The sequence below is a fragment of the Parasteatoda tepidariorum genome, chromosome 3, assembly GCF_982258835.1.
Source record: "Parasteatoda tepidariorum strain Cologne lab strain chromosome 3, Ptep-v5.0, whole genome shotgun sequence".
Classification (NCBI taxonomy): Eukaryota; Metazoa; Arthropoda; class Arachnida; order Araneae; family Theridiidae; genus Parasteatoda; species Parasteatoda tepidariorum.
Genome location: NC_141757.1, coordinates 37,843,089 through 37,867,539, shown reverse-complemented (window position 1 = coordinate 37,867,539; position 24,451 = coordinate 37,843,089). Strand labels below are relative to the sequence as shown.

The window sequence follows — 24,451 nt, the reverse complement described above, 5'->3', positions numbered from 1 at the left end:
TAATACTGGGTCGTACTTAGCCAATAAGTCAACAAGCTCAAGAAAATTTCCTCTATTTTCCATTGAATCGATGCTTTCCTGAGGAACACTTTCACGATGTCCACGAAACTCCAAATTTTGTTTTGCTAAGAATCTAATTATATCAAGTATTCTTGTTAGAATTTCCTTCCATTTTTTTATTTCTTTATCAATATTCTGTTGTTGTAGTTTGTCAATAGTTGCGCCACGTCCAAGTCTTATTTCTAATTCCTTCCATTTGGAATATGATCGAATGTGCAGTGGACTCACCTCATGTTGACTAATTTTGGGATTAAGTTTCCACCATTTGTTAAAACCATTTTCCGTATTAAAACCTGCTTGACAAAGATTATCAAACAGTTTGCAGCAGAAACAATAAATACTTTTCTTCGATGGTGAATATACCATCCACGATCTTAAGAGCTTTTCGCCATTAGGCAAAATTTGAAAAAACCAGTCCTGACTCAGTTTTCTTGTTTCACCTTTGGCTTTGATTATATTATTAGGACGTTTTACTCCTTCGCTGAAGTCGGCGTCCAAATTTTGAATTGCAAAGGGACCTTGACGTACCAGAAATACTCTTGTATTGTCGTCAATTTTGTTAGGCCATAATCCAATATCTTTCATAGAAATAGACGGAATAATTTGTGCAGCAGATTCTTCATCAGAACTTGATGAACTTTCTACTTCTTCGCCAGTGTGTGAAGCAGGTCTTTCCTCTTGAACAACATTGGAAAATGTTTTTTCGCCTTCGAGGGCTGCTTCTTCGCCCGTATTTGAGGCAACAATACTAAAAGAACTAGAAGTTGACTTATGGGAGATATATTTGAGTAGTGCTCCAGTATTTTTAGTCAGTATTTCCTCCCTTCTCTTCCTTTTCTTTCTAAAAGACGCACCACTTTCTTTTACTCGTTTCATCCTAGGGATATATAATAAAAATATAACCTGTCGAAATAAATAGTATATTATGTACAGAAAACGGCAAAGTCATTTTACTACTCTGAATAGCATTTAGAATAACATCTATATCTATAATACGTAATATAATATACTTACCTATAATAAACTCTCCAAATGCACTGGCACCCTAATAATTTGTTTCACTCTTCACAGTTAAAAGATTGAATCGCGAATGAACAAAATGGTTTATAAGCAATTTATCATTCCAAATACAATTCTTCAAAACGGACTGAGTATATTTATCTACGAGGGTTGCTATTTATATTTCTGGCCTTCGCAACAGTAAGTGTTGCTAGGCGACCGCAGACGATTTTAATCGAAAGTTTGATATTTTTAAACATAAATTCAGCAGACGATTTACCATTATAGCTTCATTTATGCTGTTGACAGTAAATTGAAAAGTTCTTCTCTTTCAAAAAATGGAATTGAATCATGAACATTTTCGTGCCATTATTTTTCATATCTTTCGACGTGGATTTTCATGACAAGCGTGGTTCGATGAACTTAATTCTTTATTCAGCGTTAAAGCGCCATCCTACAGCACTGTAAAAAATTGGTATAACGAATTTAATCGTGGTCGATGTTCGATCCAGGACGAATCCCGTGCAGGTCGTCCAAAATCGGTTGTTGTGCCAGAAAAGATCGATGCTGTGCGTGAACTGATAAAGCAAGATCGTCATATGACATACCGTGAGATAGAGGCGTCTTTGGACATTAGTATGACTAGCATCAATAAAATATTGCTTGAACATTTGAGCGTAAAAAAAAATTGTTCACGTTGGATCCCGCATAATCTGACAAACGCACAAAAAAAGACTCGTGTCGATTGGTGCAAGGAAATGTTGGAAAAATACGTTCAAGGTACATCAAAGGCTGTGTATACCATCTACACAGATGACGAATCATGGATCCATGCATATGAGCCGGAAAGAAAACAGCAATCAACTGCATGGGTCTTCCAAGACGAGGCAAAACCAACAAAAGTTGTTCGAGGAAGAAGCACATCGAGGCAAATGATTGCCTGTTTCTTCGGCATTAACGGTCATGTGGTAACAGTGGCGTTAGAGCAACGCAGGACGGTCAATTCTGAATGGTACACGACCATTTGTTTGCCAGAAGTCATCGGAAAAATTTGAAAAAAGCAGAAGAACAGGCGAATTATTCTTCCTCATGACAATGCGAGCTCTCACACATCGACTCAAACAAAGGCATTTCTGACGGAGCGAAAGATCGAACTGATGGGTCATCCGCCGTACAGCCCTGATTTGGCACCCAATGACTTCTTCTTATTCCCACACATCAAAAATAAATTACGTGGACAACGACCCCCGAAGAAGCGGTTGATGCATTCAAAACGCATGTTTTGGAGTTACCTCAATCGGACAGGAAAAAGTGCTTTGAAAATTGGTTCAAGCGCATGCAAAAGTGTATTGTTCATCATGGAGAATATTTTGAAAAACAATAAAACCAATTTCGATCCTACATATTTGTTTTTTCATTATTAGGCCAGAAATATAAATAGCAACCCTCGTATTTGCGATTCCTGAAATTGTAACTTCGTCAGTATTTTTGTTTTGTCTCGTTTAGATTTTGTTGTTTGAAAAAGATAGTTCTTATGCCGGCGCCCTAATGCTTTGCAGACCTAGCAGACCGGCGGTCTGCTAGGTCTTCCGCCTTCCCGCCTAGACCGCCTTCCGCCGGCCCTGCTTTTCAAAAGAAAAATCGATGATTTAAAAAAATATTGATATATCACTTCAAAGTAATCATATAAACTTTTCAAAAGAAATGACATTTATAAACTGATATCAAAAAATTTTAGTTAGGAAAAATTGCCGAACAAAATCGTAAAGATTCTTTTACGAATTCAACGAATTTTAATGAATACAATAAAATAAAATTATTATCTTGTTCTTGAATTAGAATTCAAAATTTACACTAAAATGCATTTATATACACCGAGGAATAATATTCGAAATCATATAATTAATCATAATTTATATAAACCAAATATTAAACTTATAATAATCATAATAATCATTTATTATTCAAGAAAGAAAATAAATATGAAATGAATAAGTTGCTTTTTACAACTATAAGTAAATATGAAAAATGCCGCCCCAAGGTAAGTGCCGCCCGGTGCGGACCGCACCCACCGCCCCCCCCCTAGGTACGCCACTGTGTAGAGGTACTCAATTTTCTCTCAGAACCTTGTAAAGAACATTTTGACGTATTGTAGCATAGTCTAATTTTTGTTTTTTGAGTTTCTTTGTTTACCCATCGTAAGTATGGCCAGTCATCATAGTCTAGACCAGGGATGGGCAAACTTTTTTGGTTGTGGGCCAAAAATTCAGAAAAAAAAGTTTGGTGGGCCGAGTAAAAACTTCTGAAATAAAATAAAGTCAATTCATCATTGAGTGCATGTCACTCTGCATCAACTTTGCGTTTTTTAGTTGCCATTTTGGGATAAAAAAATTTTACAAATAACTCAAAAAGGCAGTAATCATTTTATACATTTAATAATTTTACCATTATTTACAATGACGTTGTATGTGTGCAACCTTTCCATACCCAGTAAATTATGTTAGAACTCGAGCCGGCAGAAAAATCCGTTCGTTGGAACTTAAAACGCGTAGTCAGCCCCATGTGAAGTACAATTCACCTATATTAGATTCCATATGTCTGCTCCTCGAGAAAGACAAATACTAGTTGGAGCTAATCTACAGCTATTCTATAAAGAACTTTTGCTGTCAACATTTTACCAGTTAAAGCTGTTTGTGCTAACTATTTTAATTAATTTATGTCTTGTAGAACAAAAATAGAGAAAGTGAAAAGGTCATCAGTACTTTGTTAAAAAAGAAATCAACAAAAATAGTTTTAAACGAAGTAGATATATTCGCCACTTATCGGCTAGTTAAAATTCTGTCCGCGGGCCGGATAAAATCTTCCGGCGGGCCACAGTTGGCCCGCGGGCCGTAGTTTCCCCATCCCTGGTCAAGACTCTAGATGAAGCCACGTATTGGAGGATAGTTGGATAACTGAGGACTGGCGCATCACAGACTACCTGTCGTAGGGGCCCTCAGGATTTTAAAAAACGTTTTGCCTTCTCGGTGGAAACAGGTCTCAGAGATAAGAACAGTGGGTCAAGGCCACAAAAGTTTCACAACGCCGGCTCAAAATTGATTCCATGCTACGAAATTTTCAATTTTTTACTGCTAGTTTTTGTATGTTCGTCTAGGTTATTTTTTTAATTTTATTTAAGACTCATCTCTATACAATTAATCGCCATATTCACTTTTATACGAAAATTTTCGTTTTTCAATGTACCAAACTTTTTATTCTTCTTCTTACTTTCCAATAATCATATCTAGTTATATTAATCCTTTTGAGATTGATTATTCTTTACTCTAATCTATTTCTTCATAGATTACAAATATCAAGATCCCATTTCTCCAATTGTCTCCGATTTTTCTTTCTTAATCATCGCAATTCTCTTCCTGAATTTCCAATTTCATCGATTAATTTTCTGGCACATTTTACCGATTCTGAAAAGTACGCTGTAGATATCCATTTCTTGCATCGATGACTGAACATTTCTTCTTATCTTACTTTATTAACGCCATGATTTTAAAATATGGTAGGTATCTTTTACTCTTGTATTATTCCCGTTGAGGCCCATCATTCTTTGCTCTAATCTTCTTTCTAGACTTCCAATACCAAGATCCCATTTCTCCAATAACCGCAATTTTTTCTTAATCATCAAAATTCTCTTCTTAAACTTCCAGTTCCATCGATTAATTATCTTGCAAGTTTTACCATTCTGCAAAGTACACTAAATTTCAATTTCTTGCATCGATAGCTGAACATTTCTTACAATCTTACTTTATTAGCATTGTAATCTTTCCAATACGGTAGATGTTTTTTACTCTTTCATTTGTTCCCTTTGATTCGATTATCAAAATTACATTCAGCTCTTAATGTATTCATCTCAACCTTTATCCGCAAAAACTTCTAAATCGTTTCTGATTTACTTTCGGTTGTGTATAAATAGATTTGTTATCAAGAATATTTGGCGACAATTTTTATTTTACTCTTTGCATTACACTAATTCTATCTAAGTATTTTTAACTTTTCCTCTTAGCATTGATTTTTCGCCATCTGTACACTTCCATTCTTACCAAAGTTCTTATGAAAGAGTTCTACTTACGTTTGTATTGACTGGCGTTTTCAATCTTGATCTTAACTGCTCTTTCCCTACACAATATGCTATGGTTTCAATTTTATCTTTAATATTAATTCGATTCCCAGTAACTCCTTTTCTCTGTGACTAATCTTGTTTCAGAGAAAAGGATTTCAATCTTGATCTTAACTGCTCTTTCCCTACACAATATGCTATGGTTTCAATTTTATCTTTAATATTAATTCGATTCCCAGTAACTCCTTTCCTCTGTGACTAATCTTGTTTCGGAGAAAAGGATTTCAATCTTGATCTTAACTGCTCTTTCCCTACACAATATGCTATGGTTTCAATTTTATCTTTAATATTAATTCGATTCCCAGTAACTCCTTTTCTCTGTGACTAATCTTGTTTCGGAGAAAAGGATTTCAATCTTGATCTTAACTGCCCTTTATCTACACAATATGCTATGGTTTCAATTTCATCTTTAATATTAATTCGATTCCCAGTAACTCCTTTTCTCTGTGACTAATCTTGTTTCGGAGAAAAGGATTTCAATCTTGATCTTAACTGCTCTTTCCCTACACAATATGCTATAGTTTCAATTTTATCTTTAATATTAATTCGATTCCCAGTAACTCCTTTTCTCTGTGACTAATCTTGTTTCAGAGAAAAGGATTTCAATCTTGATCTTAACTGCTCTTTCCCTACAAAATATGCTATGGTTTCAATTTTATCTTTAATATTAATTCGATTCCCAGTAACTCCTTTTCTCTGTGACTAATCTTGTTTCGGAGAAAAGGATTTCAATCTTGATCTTAACTGCTCTTTCCCTACACAATATGCTATGGTTTCAATTTTATCTTTAATATTAATTCGATTCCCAGTAACTCCTTTGCTCTGTGACTAATCTTGTTTCGGAGAAAAGGATTTCAATCTTGATCTTAACTGCTCTTTCCCTACACAATATGCTATAGTTTCAATTTTATCTTTAATATTAATTCGATTCCCAGTAACTCCTTTTCTCTGCGACTAATCTTGTTTCAGAGAAAAAGATTTCAATCTTGATCTTAACTGCTCTTTCCCTACACAATATGCTATGGTTTCAATTTTATCTTTAATATTAATTCGATTCCCAGTAACTCCTTTTCTCTGCGACTAATCTTGTTTCAGAGAAAAGGATTTCAAATTGATCTTAACTGCTCTTTCCCTACAAAATATGCTATGGTGTCAATTTTATCTTCAATATTAATTCGATTCCCAGTAACTCCTTTTCTCTGTGACTAATCTTGTTTCGGAGAAAAGGATTTCAATCTTGATCTTAACTGCTCTTTCCCTACACAATATGCTATAGTTTCAATTTTATCTTTAATATTAATTCGATTCCCAGTAACTCCTTTTCTCTGTGACTAATCTTGTTTCAGAGAAAAGGATTTCAATCTTGATCTTAACTGCTCCTTCCCTACAAAATATGCTATGGTTTCAATTTTATCTTTAATATTAATTCGATTCCCAGTAACTCCTTTTCTCAGTGACTAATCTTGTTTCGGAGAAAAGGATTTCAATCTTGATCTTAACTGCTCTTTCCCTACACAATATGCTATGGTTTCAATTTTATCTTGAATATTAATTCGATTCCCAGTAACTCCTTTTCTCTGTGACTAATCTTGTTTCGGAGAAAAGGATTTCAATCTTGATCTTAACTGCTCTTTCCCTACACAATATGCTATAGTTTCAATTTTATCTTTAATATTAATTCGATTCCCAGTAACTCCTTTTCTCTGCGACTAATCTTGTTTCAGAGAAAAAGATTTCAATCTTGATCTTAACTGCTCTTTCCCTACACAATATGCTATGGTTTCAATTTTATCTTTAATATTAATTCGATTCCCAGTAACTCCTTTTCTCTGTGACTAATCTTGTTTCAGAGAAAAGGATTTCAATCTTGATCTTATCTGCTCTTTCCCTACAAAATATGCTATGGCTTCAATTTTATCTTTAATATTAATTTGATTCCCAGTAACTGCTTTTCTCTGTGACTAATCTTGTTTCAGAGAAAAGGATTTCAATCTTGATCTTAACTGCTCTTTCCCTACACTATATGCTATGGTTTCAATTTTATCTTTAATATTAATTCGATTCCCAGTAACTCCTTTTCTCTGTGACTAATCTTGTTTCAGAGAAAAGGATTTCAATCTTGATCTTAACTGCTCTTTCCCTACACAATATGCTATGGTTTCAATTTTATCTTTAATATTAATTCGATTCCCAGTAACTCCTTTTCTCTGTGACTAATCTTGTTTCAGAGAAAAGGATTTCAATCTTGATCTTATCTGCTCTTTCCCTACAAAATATGCTATGGCTTCAATTTTATCTTTAATATTAATTTGATTCCCAGTAACTGCTTTTCTCTGTGACTAATCTTGTTTCAGAGAAAAAGATTTCAATCTTGATCTTAACTGCTCTTTCCCTACACAATATGCTATGGTTTCAATTTTATCTTTAATATTAATTCGATTCCCAGTAACTCCTTTTCTCTGTGACTAATCTTGTTTCAGAGAAAAGGATTTCAATCTTGATCTTATCTGCTCTTTCCCTACAAAATATGCTATGGCTTCAATTTTATCTTTAATATTAATTTGATTCCCAGTAACTGCTTTTCTCTGTGACTAATCTTGTTTCAGAGAAAAAGATTTCAATCTTGATCTTAACTGCTCTTTCCCTACACAATATGCTATGGTTTCAATTTTATCTTTAATATTAATTCGATTCCCAGTAACTCCTTTTCTCTGTGACTAATCTTGTTTCAGAGAAAAGGATTTCAATCTTGATCTTATCTGCTCTTTCCCTACACAATATGCTATGGTTTCAATTTTATCTTTAATATTAATTTGATTCCCAGTAACTCCTTTTCTCTGTGACTAATCTTGTTTCAGAGAAAAAGATTTCAATCTTGATCTTAACTGCTCTTTCCCTACAAAATATGCTATGGCTTCAATTTTATCTTTAATATTAATTTGATTCCCAGTAACTCCTTTTCTCTGTGACTAATCTTGTTTCAGAGAAAAAGATTTCAATCTTGATCTTAACTGCTCTTTCCCTACAAAATATGCTATGGCTTCAATTTTATCTTTAATATTAATTTGATTCCCAGTAACTGCTTTTCTCTGTGACTAATCTTGTTTCAGAGAAAAGGATTTCAATCTTGATCTTAACTGCTCTTTCCCTACACTATATGCTATGGTTTCAATTTTATCTTTAATATTAATTCGATTCCCAGTAACTCCTTTTCTCTGTGACTAATCTTGTTTCAGAGAAAAGGATTTCAATCTTGATCTTAACTGCTCTTTCCCTACACAATATGCTATGGTTTCAATTTTAAATTTAATATTAATTCGATTCCCGGTAACTCCTTTTCTCTGTGACTAATCTTGTTTCAGAGAAAATGATTTCAATCTTGATCTTAACTGCTCTTTCCCTACACAATATGCTATGGTTTCAATTTTTTCTTTAATATTAATTCGATTCCCAGTAACTCCTTTTCTCTGTGACTAATCTTGTTTCGGAGAAAAGGATTTCAATCTTGATCTTATCTGCTCTTTCCCTACACAATATGCTATGGCTTCAATTTTATCTTTAATATTAATTCGATTCCCAGTAACTCCTTTTCTCTGTGACTAATCTTGTTTCGGAGAAAAGGATTTCAATCTTGATCTTAACTGCCCTTTATCTACACAATATGCTATGGTTTCAATTTCATCTTTAATATTAATTCGATTCCCAGTAACTCCTTTTCTCTGTGACTAATCTTGTTTCGGAGAAAAGGATTTCAATCTTGATCTTAACTGCTCTTTCCCTACACAATATGCTATGGTTTCAATTTTATCTTTAATATTAATTCGATTCCCAGTAACTCCTTTTCTCTGTGACTAATCTCTCCATTCTTATTTCGTCACAAACTGTCGCTGTAATCATCAATCTCCTTTGTTTCTTCAGTAACTGATGATATTAAATGATATTTTCATTGTAATTTAGTTTCACTATACTTTACTTTCGAAATTCTTTCGACTCTAACATATCTTCCTTTTGTCTGGCATCATTTTTCATTTCCTACCAAAACGATTTCACAATATTTCGATGAAAACGTCATCGATGTTCAGATCTAATTCTCAATATTCGACGAAATCCTTTTCTCATTGAAATTTTCCAACTGGTGAATGTTATTAGAGGTCTTGAAGGGGATCAAACTGAAAATTAAGAATGAGACTTTTTTTAAAAGTAATAATAAGCATCTTAATAAATTGGCAGATTATTGAAAGGTATTATTTTTAAAGCATACGAAGTCTAAAGCTCAAAATAAATTCGTCCTAAACATTTTCGCTTTCAGTTTAAAACGTTCGAAATAACCTAGACATTTTGGAGTCCTTTTAAAACATAGCAGACACTAATTTTACTGCCGATGCAGGAGAAGGGATGAAATTTGGCTCAAAGGTTTTTTATCTATGCAGTTTTTCATGATTCGCAGTTTAAGATTTTATGCGATTTCTTTCCCTGCAGTCATTTATTAATAAAACACCCTTTATCTAAGAAGAAAGTCATTACAATATTTATTGCCTACAATATATTCCTAAAGCTTAATAAAACATCTCTGGAATGCATCCCGACACTGCCAAAGGAAATATGTTTAAATTGAACTGAATCAAGCTTTACAGAAAAGATAGTTTATATATATAAAAACCACTTATTCGTATCATCCATAAGAAATCAACAAAACATCAGATATGTTTATATAATTTCTACTTTCCATAACGGTTTAGTAAATGCCTTTAAATAAAATAAAAAACAGTTTAAAAAACCACAATTAAAAAGCAAACAAACTAGCCGACAATTTAAAATGGGATACCTGCAAGTGACGTAGTGTGGGAGTCTCGATCCTGATTGGTTGTTGAAACGTAGCATTTGTATACGTTAGTAACTGCTCTTTCCATTCTATTTCGTGTAATCCAAACCCATGAAGCATCAATTTTCTTAAGTGATACATTCTGCATTCTTACGCAAATAATCTTTCACAAAGATTTCAATTCTATCACTTCATTTTTCTTACACAACACAAAAGACAGGCAAGAAGCCATGTAGAACATAAATTAATTTTGCATTAAAGTTGTCAGGTACACAAAACAAAAATATATCACGAAAAAAAATATGCATAGACAAATAAACAAATAATAAATATAAGTTAGGTATAAGAGGAATTACATTTCAACACTAGGAGGAATTACATTTTAACAAATTTGATGTGTGATACGGAGCTGTTGTGGCTAACCCTCTAAATGCCCGACGCAGTCAGACAAGGTGAATCTGACCGTTGACCCTAAGAAAATCGGGGACCAGATGAGTATATGTCCTCTCTGTAAATTCTCAAACAGTCCAGGAACGACGCTGTATTTAATTTAATTCACGTTAATTAAAATTTTAACTTATTTTAGGGAGAAACTTAGCTTAACCTTAACACGCTATTTTGCTTATAAACGATCAGCTTGTATAAACGCCTTTATAAACGCCATAGGTCCACATGTGGGTATCCTCGATCTTCTTCTTCTTGAAGTGCAAGTACCCAAATGTCTGCTTCTATTATATCATTGCTAATCTCGTTGTACTGTCTTTCTATTTATGCTTGTGCTAGTTGGATACTTTTAGAACCTTACAGGGAAGATGAAATGAGTAATATAAAATATTTTTTTTTGTCCATTAATTTTTAGAGTACTTTTATTTCTCTGTTGCAGTTATTTAAGTCCTTTTTTTACATGTTATTAATTTAGAACAATTTGTTTAGAATAAGTTTATGCTCAGCAATTCAGTTTTCGCTTAATATGTCCTAACGACCTCGTTGTTTTTCTTTGAAACAGTAAATTATCTCTACCAAGAGAAATCCTCCCTGATTCAAATGATACAATACAAAGAAGTTAAATATGTGAAAAATGAATTTTTTTCAATTCGCCTCTAATCAGCAAGCTTCACGCTTGACACAAATGAGTTATGCATGCATCTTTATTTAATTTGTTCCTTTGTACACAATATCTTGAATTGCGTGTTGCAAATATTGCGGAATTCGGTTTAAAACTGCAAATTTTTATTAAGATCATGTAAACAAAAAAAAAATTACTCATTAAGCTTTCTATTTTATCTATTTCAGCACATTATTCATCGTTTTAATCTGCTTGGTGGTACTGGGAACCTCATTGGATATTCTTTTCAGAAATAAACCAAAACGTGATTTTCAAACAAATAACAAGAGTAAGTTTTTTTTTAAATATATCATTCATATATCATCAGCACATTAAGTAACACGTTAATATTGTTTTTAATTCCAGGCACAGCAATAAAGGCATTATTATGCTTTTCTGCGTACACAAACACTATTAGACTTTTAAAGGTTGACAACAATCCAGATACTCTACACATATTCCATGGTCTTCGAGTATTCTCTATGACTTGGATAATATGGAGTCATTCATATCTTGTTTGCAGTTACCGAGCATTTGGTAAAAATTTCAACCTCATTCATCCTTTACAATGTTTATCATTTTATTGATAGAAATCTTTAAATAAATAAACAAAATGAAATAACATAACAAAAGTAAGAAACGGTAAAGCGGAAAATGACGTGACACAAAAATCTGCAGATATTTGAAAAATAATATGAATAAGACAATATCCTAGACCACGGGCGACTAAAAATGCAAAAATGTGCTAAATAATAACATGAAAATTTTTTTTATTTAAGAGATAAAAATTAATAACTCTTCACAATTTTTTTTAAATTTTTTGAATGTAAATACAAATGCAATATTATTTTAATTTGAATATAAATGATTTGAAATGCCAGTTATAGTGGTAGTTACGATTAAATAATTTAAGAGATAATTAAATAAAAATGAATTGAGTTTCTACCACTTTTTACATTTTTAGTCGCCTGGGGCGTTCTTTTCTCATCCTGATCTGTTTTCCTTAAATGTAATTTATAAGATTTCGAAAGTGTTTTTCTCTAGATAAATTTTAAGGATTTTCTAGTTCTTGAAGAAAAAAATATCCGTGAAAAAGTTCTCATCCGTGGCCTCTCTGATGATTTTAGTACAGATGAAATTTCCCTCGAACTAGGAAAGCGGAACATCGAGATCCTGAAAATTGTCCAGTTTAGGAAGAAAGTGGGTGGAGCCTTTAGGCCCCCCCGTACCTCATCGTAATGCCAATGCTAGCCAATCACGAGATGATCTACCATATTGAGAGCATCAAGCAGATCCCGATCAGCATAGAGAAATACCACGGCGGCCGACGGCCGCTGCAGTGTTTTCGATGTCAGAGTTTCTGTCACACTCAACGCTCCTGCTCCTCCAGCCCAAGATGTATGAAATGTGCCGAAGGGCACTATTCATTTCAGTGCAGAAGGAGCCGAGATTCCCCAGCTAAATGTTGGAATTGCATGCAAAACCACATCTCAAATTTCACTGGGTGCGAGGCCCGCCCCAGTCGAAAGAGGAAAACGACCAAAGACACGCCTACTTCTACAGTACACAGACTTGTTAGCCTCATCAGTGAACTTAAAGACTTGCTGAAGGACCAAGATGTGCTGCATCTTCTCACGACTTAAATCCAGCGGAACTCCCCATCCAACTGATGTACTACTGAATCCACTCATGCCTCACCTCATCATGGACTTATTATCTGATCCTATCTTAGAACTTTGAACTTCATATGACATCTAATCTAAATGCCAAAACAGTATAGATGAATAGGTTAGAAGAGCTTCGCGCTTAATGCCAAGATTTCCTACATATCAAGCATCTCGTTCGTGGTGGGGCCTCCCTGGCAGAACGGTATCATCCGCTCTGGGTGCATCTTCGTGCTGTCCTTCTTTTTGACTGTGATTTATAAACCTAAATTTAGCAATCAAGACTGCAACTATATGTAATTCCACTAAACCAATCCAATAAACTCTTTCGTGATGAGGTTTTTTGGTAATTTTGGCAAAATTACCAAAATTTTTTAAAACGCTCTGGTTTTTAAATGTTTAATACTCTATGAAATATTTTGCAAAATGCGCAGTAGTTAGTAGCCCCGTAAATGTAAAAATTAATAAAGTGTTAGTGTATGGTTAACAAAACTAATAAAATTTCTTTTTCGCGTCAAAGAAATGAAAGCTAAATTATCAAACGAGTGAGCAAAATGTTAAGCATAAACAATTAAACGTCTTAGATACGTTTTATAAACGAAGATCGACATTATATGTTTTTCTTTTTCTAAGATCATTATTTTATTTTTACGAATTTATTTTACGAGCTTACAGAGTAAATTCTCTACCTGGGGTTATTGGTTTAAATGATTATAATACAGAGATGCCAACTGCTCCGGATTCGACGAATTATCTTATAACACGGTAGTGAAAAAAAAACTTAAATACGCAGATTTTCGGTTAAATTTGCTAACTGTTTACAAGGCTCAACACAGGTTAACCGTTACTTACTTACTTTATTTACAAAAATTGAGCACCTGGGCCGCGTAGCGACCCCCATCCCATGCATCTAGAAATTTACAAACAATTTAAAGTAATAATGTTTCGAGTTTAGCAGTTGATGTGGTAGCTAATACAAAAATACAAGCACTTTGCTTGAGTAAATATAACATTTGAGTATCGAATCTAAATTGGCACATATATTGACATATATAAATATAAACATAATTTGAAATATGTATGCATAAGTTGACATAAATAAATATTTCTTTCTTTTCTTTATTTAAACAAAACTGGGTGCCTAGGCCGCGCAGCGACCCCTACCCCATATAAATAAATATTAGAATAAATTGGTACATATTTCACTAATTAAATTTCTATATTTAACTGGGACATGTATAATAATGAAAGTCTAAAATTTAGAGTTCAATGCTGACACGAAAAGTGTAAGTCCTGAATTGGGAATAAAAACATCACTGAGCTAGAGAAGTCTCTCCTAGGATCCTCTGTAAAAGAAACACTTCTTCATTTTTTAGAAGGTCTTGGAGCTCTTTAACAAGTGATACGAGTCTGTGTGCTAGTTTAGATGGTGTGGATGGAGCATCTGGGAGGTGCATTGCATATCCGTTGAGCTTGGCCGCATTCCTGGCAATTAAAACATTGCAGTGGACCCCGAACGTCACGAAAACGTTCTACTCGGACAGGAATCCTCTGTATATCTGTGATTATGAATACTTTCAGGTGATTCTAAAAAATCACCTGAAATCACTGAGGTACTCTGGAGGAGAAAAGTGTTTTGCCCTCTGTACCAAGTGCTCTTCGGCCCAGGCATCCCTTGAACATCTACTGGACTGCCTCGGTCTTTTAAAACAAGACCTTATAGAAAGACCCTTACTTGTTTTAGACTTTCTGAAGGCGAACAAACTCATGGACCTTGTCTAGCTAGGTTAGAAATGGGGATTTGAAGGAAGAAGAAGGTGATTCTTCGTTTCTCTAAAAATTGGGAGGAGCCTATAGGCCCCACCCACTCTTCTCTTAAACTGGATTACATTATGGTTTTCAATGTTTAATTTCTCTAATTCAAGGGACATATTCTCGGTCTTTAAGTTAACGGGCAGTTCACGGATTAAAACTTTTGGAAACTTAATATGCAGCTCTTTCTTTGTTGTTGTGGGAGGATCTGGAACTTTGTTGGAATCCTTCTTGGGTGGAGCTTTGTAGGATTTCTCTTTAGTTTCTGACAGTACTAAGATAGTGGCGGTCTCTAGCGGCGAAGAAGAGCAGCTATTAGTAGTCGTGGATGTGTGATTATCTTCAGCTTTTTTGACATCAGTTAGCTTTTTTTTCTTCTTTTTTCTTCTTCATTTTCCTTTTCTTTGCAGGAGGTTATGTGTTGTTTTTGTTGATACTTTCCGATTTCTTTACTCTGTTCCATATTCTAGTCTCCGTCATTGATTTCCAAAATTGGGTCGACAGCTGATGAAGTCGGCGTTTCAGGCGTGATTTGTTCAGGTACCGGAGCAGAATTGGCCGAATAATAAGGTCTTGTAGCTCCTTCGGGCACTATAAAATCGCGGATCGTGCAAAAACTTCCTCTTTTGGAATAACAGTAGAAGTGTCCATATTCATCTTAAAAAATTTCACCTGGCTTAGCGTCTGACTTTATGTAGTTGGGATATATCACTGGTATTTCAATTCTCTTGATGGGCGTGTGAATAATCTTGTGTCCATCTCAGTTTTCTTGACCTTGGACTCTGGGGTGCAGGAGCAGATGTTCCGGTTAGGTGGTCACCCGAACACGAAAACCCCCAGTATTTAGTTCCCAAGCATTCTTGGTACTCATTTATCGACCCACTGAAGAGGTGAAAGGTTGAGTCAACCTTGCCCAGCCCGAGGATCGAATCCAGGACATGTGGCACGGGAGCGCGAAGCTCTACCACTCAGCCACCGGGCGTCACATTAAAAATACTTCCACTGGAAAATATTGATTTGTCCGGAGCAAGTTGGCATCTCTGATAGTACAGATGGCAGAGCTGACAAAACTTCACTTCACTTACCTATCCACTAGCCGTTCATCAATGATCAATCAGTTACATCAAGCAAACAATAGGAACACGTTTTTCTGAACAGGAAAGCAAATCGTACAATTAGAATAAACCATTGCAGTTGATTTCTTTCTTTCAAGTGATATAGTTTAGCCTCAGGCTTGGATATTTCTTTTGCCGACTGGCATTAAAAAAATTAAAAGAAACTTTTAACTTTAACAGCTAAATTTGATTGGTACAAACTTTGCAATGTTGCAACAATCATACCTTTTCTAAAAAAAAGAAACAAAGATATTAAAAGTGTGAAAAAAATAATAATTTTTCGTTTTCAAAATTATTTTAGGTAAAATATATGTATACGTATAATGAAGAAAGTTTATTCAAATGAATTACATTTTGATGCTTGATATCGTGATTTCACAACTTAATTAATAGTTAGCTACATAATTAGCACATTTGAGGTCAAACACTTTTGCCATTTAGTACGTGAAAACCTACGTATTAGGTGAAAAGCTATTTGAGGTGATATCTTTCTTTCCCTTCCTTATTTTATTTTATTGTCATATGCTTACTGTTCTTCATCGGATGTTATATATTCTGTTTTGTTCTATTTTAGATGGAGGCTTTCGCAGCAGAAGCTTAGGAAAAGAATTTATCTTCCAGACTGTACCCTGTGGATTTTTAGCGGTTGAAAACTTTTTCTTTATGAGGTAAACTTCTTTTATCTTCACCATTAAAATTTATATGATGGCCTAAATTCATCCTTTTTCTATTTATCTCGTAAAATTTAACACTCTGGTTTTGGAGTAAAAAAATAAATAAATATTTTGTGTTATAGAAAAAGAAGCATACAAGCGGCAATTGGCCTGAGCTTTATGTCTTTTTTTCTTCTTTCAAATTTCAGAATGTAAAAATTTCATTAGAATTCTTAATATTAACCCCTTGACATACGAAGACGTCTGGGAGACGTCATTTGTTTCTTATGTCAAAACAATAATTGACGTGTCTCAGACGTCTTCACAGAGATGCCAACTTGCTCTGGACAGCAAATAAATATTTTAAAGTGGTAGTTTACAGTCCACAGGAAGGTCATAGGTTATATAAGAGATATTATCGGCACAAGGATGCTTCCTGGGGCCAAACCTGTGGTAATTTTTCTAACTGTTAAATTTGTACTTTTAAAATTAACTTGAAAGGTTCTGTTAAATAAGTAGGCCTATATAAAGACTCAATATTAAATAATTATGAATTAACTACCACTTTAAACAACAGGCCTGCCATCTACTGAACTATATCTTATAGAGTCCTAGAAAGGACCGCAAGGTCTCAGACGCCCAGTTCCATTACACCGAGCGAACGATATAGAGTCCTAAGACATAATTCTTGATGGTTCCATCAAAATATTTGGATAGTTTATGTTGGTTTCAGTGCAATTCATGATGGTCATACATCATTTGATGTTCACCATTATCCAACATTTTCCGTTATGCGTTCATGGGTTTTGATATTCCAAAAAACTTCCATCATTCCATGCTGAAAAAAGCTACGACTTTAATACTATGATGGCTGATTCTCATGGACCAACGATTCATGATGATCCTTGATGGTTCAAAGTATACATTTGCATGATGGTTTAATGGGACTTGTAGTTGAATCTCAGTAATATAGCGTCAAAACAATTTGTTTGTTTTTTATGTTGGCCTATCATAAATCAGTCCGAATCACTACATTGGTGTGATGGTGGTTCATGATCGTTCCAACATTTGATTTCTAAGAAACTATGATAGAAATTTCTGATAATTCAACATAAACAAACCATCGAAACAAGTTGCTATTCTGATCTTGGACCATCATAAATCAGACCGAATTCCAACACTTGGGTGATGGTTGCATATGTTGTTTACCATCCAAAATATAATGATTCATGATGTTGGTCCATCAATGAAAACCATCAAAAAAATTTTGACTTGGGGGGGGGGGCAGACATTTAATAAAAACCAAAGCTTTCCGAATTTCAGATAATTCCGACATTTTAAAAGAATGACCACGAAAAAGCTGGAACAAAGTGGCGTAGGATATGAACTTTTAAATAATTTGCATGAAGCGTTGTTGAAAATAAGTTTAAATGAATAAAAAATAATATATTAAGACATTAACTTAGCTAATGCTGAATAACTTTATACAAAGAGCGTAGAAAGTTGGCAGCCCTGAAAAAGGGAGTATGAACTACCACTACCATAACTTCTGTTTTTTTTTTCTTGGAAAACATTTCGGGAAAGTCTCAACATTTTCTAAGTTTTCATTCCATGATAAAAATTTGTTTTTAACCAAATTTTCAATATTTAATGAATTAATAAATGTACCATAAAGAACATTTGAAATGTTGTACTTTCTTTTTTTTTTTCTTATCAAGCTCAGTTCTTCTCTCGTACATTTGCGTCCGAATAAAAGGAAGGATCAGTATGCCATCACTCTTCCTGAAGAGGTATCTCAGGTAATTTACTTCAGTTTCTTTTAATTTTCAGTTTTGCTCTCTCATTCTTTAGGTGCATTCTTTAAAATGTTTAAACTGGTTTAAAAATGTGGTTTTTGTAAAAAATTGTGATTGAGTGTAGTAGATAAAAGCGGCCCCTGACTGAGAAATTTTTTAAAAAAAAAAGTAAATTTAAGAGAAATTCCAATTTTCTACATATCAGATTGCATTTGCAAATTCAAGAGAAGAGAAATATTTAAGGATTAAAATAGGCTAACTTTTACATTTGAGTGAAATTTAAACCATATAAATTTTCAACCTTCTGAACACTTAAAGGATTTTTTTTTAGTTGTAACTAACTACCTTGCATATAATTTTTTATTTTAGCTGTTATCACATTTTAGCTTATATTTTAAAAAAATTCATATCATTGGAGAAATACTAATCTAAATTTATATTTTTATTTAAAAAAAATATTTTGCATTCTTTCTTCTTATCAAAATTATATCGTCGAAAATTTTTACAATCAATTATTTGATATTTCAGAAAAGTATGTTGTAAATTACGAGTGCACTATTTTACAGTAAATGATTGACAATTCGCAAAGTGTTCATCATCGTTTGTTGAAGTATTGCATTGTCAATAGCGATGTCAAAAACAAAGAAGCGCAAATTCCTACAACAATATTTTAATAGCTAAACGTAAAAAGAAGGCAATCGCATAAATAAAGTCTTCAATTTTTGAGGTTTTAAACAAAATTTTTATATGATATTTTCTTATAAAAACTAATTTTTAATTCGATATTCCATCTCCATAGGCTGACTCCAACAATGATGCTAGTTGTAGCTCTCTTTTCGATTATTGGACGTTTTGGCTCTGGACCTCTGTGGAAAGAAATAGTTAGTGATTCATTGAGCAAGAACTGCTTAGAACGAGGATGGGTGAATTTGTTTCACGTTAACAACATTTTTTATTCATCAAAAACAGTAAGTTTTAAACAGTAATATTTTATGCCAAGTTGTACAGCATTACACTTCTAAATTCGTGTCCCTACTAACTACACGCTCTACTCGCCGCTATGAAAATTGATTACAGAAATGCTTTGTCTGACAGAAACAGTGGTCGAAAAACTACGTTATTTTTGCAGTACAACTACTATTTTGGATATGAAGTGACTACAAACTACTTTTGAAATATGGGTACTACTTCACTACTTCTAGAAGACGAACTTTGCTGGCGAACTTCATTTACATCCTTGTTTAAAACGATTTTGAATAAAACTTGGCTTATTTAAACATGAGAAATTATTGAGAAATAGTCATTCAGGTTTACAGGAGCCGGTTTGTTATTCAAAACAATTATTTTTTTACGAATTTATTCTTTTAACCATTATTTTTTATGACCTTAACGACAATACATAATCAATTTAAGAAATGCTAGGAAATAATCGAATACTTGCAATTTCGTTAGTGTTTAATGCTCTTTTTAGTGAAAGAAATAAAGTACACCAAAAATAACAAAGAAAATATGTTCCCTTCCATTAAAATAACATCAACTTTTCATTGTACATTCTTATGGGAAGAGGGCGTTCAAAGTTATAAGTTAGCTAATATTGGTAAATGTTAATATTAGTACTAATATACAATTCTTTTCAATGCTCGGCCACAGGGGTATTCGGATTACATCCATTAACGAACTCGCGAAGATTTTTGCCAATGCGATTCGAAAAATTAGTTGCGGTTGATCCTGTTGTTTCTTTCCTTATCTAACGTTAAAAGTAGTTAACAGCAATTGCTACAAACTACTTTTTTTTTTTTAAAAAAAAAGTAACACTACAAGCTACGAAAAAAGTAGCAACAATAGTAGTTTTGCTACTTGTTTAGCGTGCTACTTCTGACCACTGGACATGGTAAATAACTTAAGTCGAAAAAGCAGATCAATCAACTAATGGTAAAAAAAAAAAGAAAACTAAATACACAATTCGAACAGAGTGAAAAAATATTGCCGAGAATTTCGCTGAATTCGCGTTCGAATTCTAAAGAGGTTTACTAAATATTTTAAGAGTTGACTCAAGGTTGGCAAAATTTCCGAACCTGCACTTTATCTCTTTAGGTGTCTTTCGTGGGGACGAGGCCTAAACTTGTGCCCAAATACCCCATTTTAAGGGGAGGGGGTAAATAATAACGTATTTCAGGTAGAGCTTTTAATTTCTCAAGTTTAAGTATCTTTTATTTATGAATTTTATTTAGTTTAACTTGTGTTTAGATCATTTTTCTGAAATATTTTTTTTATATTTAGTTTGCTGATAAACCCTCTAGGTTTCTCTTTAATTTCTTTTTAAACCCTCTAGAGGTCACTCTAGTTCACTATTAAATCCTCTAGGAGTCCCTCCAGTTTATTGTTGTTAAAAAAGTCTGATGCTTATGCAAGTATTACTTTACGTAATTACATAAATAGTACCATGCGAGTTATAAGATAAATTCCAACGGAGATATAAAATTACGTACTGTTTCCATGTAAACTAGTATAATATGAAAAAAAACACAACTACTTCCACTTCGAAAATTTTACTAGGAGTAACATTTACCATTTAGTTTAATTAATAAGCTGAGTTCTAAATATGTTTACTAAATTCATAAACTTAGATAAAACAACAAAATAAATTATTTCAAACGGAACTAGACTAATACAATTCCAACCTGGCGAGTAGCGACTTATAACAACACACTTCATTTAATGTTTACTTGTTGCTAGAAATCAGGTTCGCAGAAAATGCTGTTTACTATACTAAACTGCAATGTTTCTTGACAATGGAGAAATATGCTGAGGGCAAACGAAGAAAATAGTTCCCGGCGCGATGTTTGTATTTCGAGGTAAATTACGCATTTCACAATAGAAATATGATAAGTTATCTTAACCCACACATATATAGCGTTAATTTACTATAATTTTCTTAAAATTTTATATATTTTCAAATTTACGAGCGGCGCATCGCGGAATGGTATCTTTATTTAGTTATATTTCTTCTATATAACGACTGAACTTATTTCTCCTTCTTCCTCCGCCAGCCGTGACGTCATTGTCAAGAAACTTTGCATTCTAGTATAGTTAAATTTAGTAGGAATAACACGACCTGTGACGTAGGCTATAGTATACCCAATTGCGAAACTGAGATGTTCTTTAAGACAGAGAATATATCAAATGGGATGGTAAGATAGCTCGATGATGATACATTTGAGTACCTGTGCTGCTTGAATAAGTGCACATTACGATGCGTCTGTTCTTGATTTGTATTTTCTTTTTTGCGTAAATGAATCATCTTTGTATTCGTTCATTAAAGGAACCCATTATTTAAATAGAATGCAATACCAGCGAATCTCTAATGTAGATTTTTCACATAAATATCATTTAATTATTTCTTTCAGTGCATAGGATGGACTTGGTATTTATCTACAGACACCCAAATATTTTTAGTGTGTTTATATATCTGCGCCATCATGAAACGGTAGGTTGTGCTGCTTAGTAAAATAAAAATAAAATAAAATAAAAATTTAGTTATAGACTAATATCCTACTCTTATATTAAACTTTAAAGAAATAGTCTATCTGCTATTGCCACTAATTCTTGACAGTTTATGATGCATATTTACCTGATAGAAATTACTCCAGTAAATTTATAGGTTGTATTTAAAAAAAAAAATGGTAGTTAAAGATGGTAAAATTTCCCAAAAAATATATGGTAATAAAATATTCTTACTACCAGTTTTATATCTTTTTCAGATATGTAGCATTTTCAAAACGTAAAGTAATTACTGTGTCCTATAATTTCTATAAAATAATTATTCCACTTGGAAATATGCGATATGTCACATTAGTTATATTTTAACATTTAATTCTGGCAAAAAAAGCTCTCTAATATTTAAAAGATATTAAAATGTTATTTTTAAAGATTTCTAACGAAAAAATTATTTGAGTAGGGAACAATATTTGTAGTCTATTTTCTTTTCTCTCAGGTGAATATATTTAATGCAATTGAATTCGTAAAATCGCAATTTGAAAAAAAAAAAGCAAAGTTTATTTGCTTTACATAATTAATAAATAATACCATGTAAAATTTTAAGCAAATGAATAAATAATTTAATTTTAAACTTTCCTCAGATAATCTACTGTTTTCGTTTCGATTGCATTTTCCTCTGACAATTCTATGCAACCGTAATTTTCTTCATTATATGATGCGATCGCCAACGTTATAATTTAAAGCCTAAATTTGATTTATTAGAAACACCCAAATGCATAACAACCTATCATTATTAATTTAAAAGTATGAAACAAATAAAGTTAAAAAAATAACAGATTGGGCGTAATGGTGCTCTGTCGTTCAAACTGGTCACCAATATGGCAATTAATGAGGAACCTGCATGCTTTTTGTACTTTAAAATGAAACATCATGCTATTTTATAAAGATAGACACCAATTTCAGACCTGTGCGATAACTAATTATTTTGTTATTAATAATTAAAATCACTCGCTTAGCCCCCCCCCTAAATCGATGCTAGGTTTCCCATCCGCTCTGATGACGTCATAATATAGTACAACCACGACTCCCATCATGCTTCGAAACGGCGAATGCATGTGCCGCGCTGAGTATAAATTCTGAAAAATGGCTCCAAGCAAAAATTACAAGTGTTGCATTGTACCATGTTGCAATAGTTCTACATTAAACACGCCAAATAGATTATTTTTTAGTGTACCAAAAGGAGAAAAAAGACAAGTTTGGTGCAAAGCTATTAAAGTATCGTTAAAAATGATAAGGGTTTAGCATTATTTACATTTCTTCCAAAAATAAAAATTCAAAAAAATATTTTAGAAGTGAATAATAAAAAAGAATTTTTTTAAAAACTTTTATTTACCTAAAAACTTATAATTCCAGGTCATATACTATTCGTTCAATTCCCTCTAATTGGGATCAACTCATTAAATGAAAACTTTCAAAACAGTTCAGACTTTTATATATAGACAAATATAAGTAAAAATGAACCAGTACAAATAAAGAAAAATGAATTTACTTCAAAAGTTATTACAAGAAAAAGTAGTTTCGACATTTATTTTTTCATTCCTCAATTTTATTTTATTATGCTGAAGGGTTTTGAGTTAAAAAAATATTAATTAATTTTATCTAGAAGAAAAAATTATAAAAGTTAAGATAAAAAATGATAGGGGTTTAGCATTATTTACATTTCTTCCAACAAAAAAAAATGCAAGAACATATTTTAGAAGTTAATAATAAAAAATAATTTTTTAAAAAATTTCACACCCTTGATTTCTGCTCTAAAGAAATCTGTTGTTACATATGGCTTTATTGGAAATATTAATCCATATACAATGTTCAACTTTAAGTAGACATAAACAAGGAGTAAAAAGGAACAAAATTACAATAACAAACAAAGAAAATACATGACAAACGCATATTAACACAAAAAGAACACATAGATTAAATTAAAGTAAGAAAAAATATATATATACAGTGAAGAATGATGAGTAGTCTTTACAGAAAGTTCATGTGATCTCTGGCGTCCCAGTAAAGTTTACAGAGATCACCCCGCTCTTGGGATTGTTTGTCCAGTAAAGGGCATACAAGCAAGTGGTCTGAGTTCATGGTTCCTGAATTGCAGATTTGGCACTCACTAGATGGAAGGATACCTATTCTGTTGAGGTACTTTGCCAAGCAGTCATGGCCTGTTGAGAGTCTGAAGTTTGCCACAGCCTACTTACGAGGACTGTGACAAAATTTCTTCTAACTGTTTTGGATGTTAGCCCAGGGTTTTACAGTGGATTTTACTGCTTGGTTACGCATTAGGTCGGTCATAAGTTTCTCGGAAAATTGTTTTTTAAGGGAGTCTGGTGGAATCGGTTTATTACATTGTGGTTCGAGTGTCCCTTTCTTGGCTAGTTGGTCTGCCTTTTCATTGCCATTGATTCCTACATGCGAAGGGATCCACTGGAACATAATAATTTTGTTGGCATTCTCGAGAAAAATCAAATCATCTCTAATTTCTGAAATAGTCTGAGTATCTGAATCATGATTTATGGCAACTGCCTGGATAGCTGCCTTAGAGTCGACAAGGATTACTGCTTTAGTGAAGTAATTGATCTTATTCTTAAGGTTTTCCAGGGCTATTGATATAGCGAAGATCTCTGCATCAAAATTTGACATATAGTATCCCACAGGGACGCTGTGAGAAAAGAGCTTACTGTGTACTCCTGCTCCGGTGC

The 24,451-nt window shown here is 33.2% G+C and overlaps 1 protein-coding gene across 1 annotated transcript in view; it reads left to right on the top strand.

The window, feature by feature from the left end:
* LOC107437648 (nose resistant to fluoxetine protein 6) overlaps positions 1 to 24,451 on the top strand; it is an 81,602-nt gene that overhangs the window by 26,493 nt on the left and 30,658 nt on the right. Inside the window, exons 6-11 of the mRNA XM_087159103.1 lie at positions 11,346 to 11,446; positions 11,524 to 11,694; positions 16,323 to 16,416; positions 18,120 to 18,200; positions 18,997 to 19,165; positions 21,605 to 21,684. Of these exons, the coding sequence (XP_087015229.1) occupies positions 11,346 to 11,446; positions 11,524 to 11,694; positions 16,323 to 16,416; positions 18,120 to 18,200; positions 18,997 to 19,165; positions 21,605 to 21,684 (696 nt within the window). The remainder of the gene's footprint in view (positions 1 to 11,345; positions 11,447 to 11,523; positions 11,695 to 16,322; positions 16,417 to 18,119; positions 18,201 to 18,996; positions 19,166 to 21,604; positions 21,685 to 24,451) is intronic.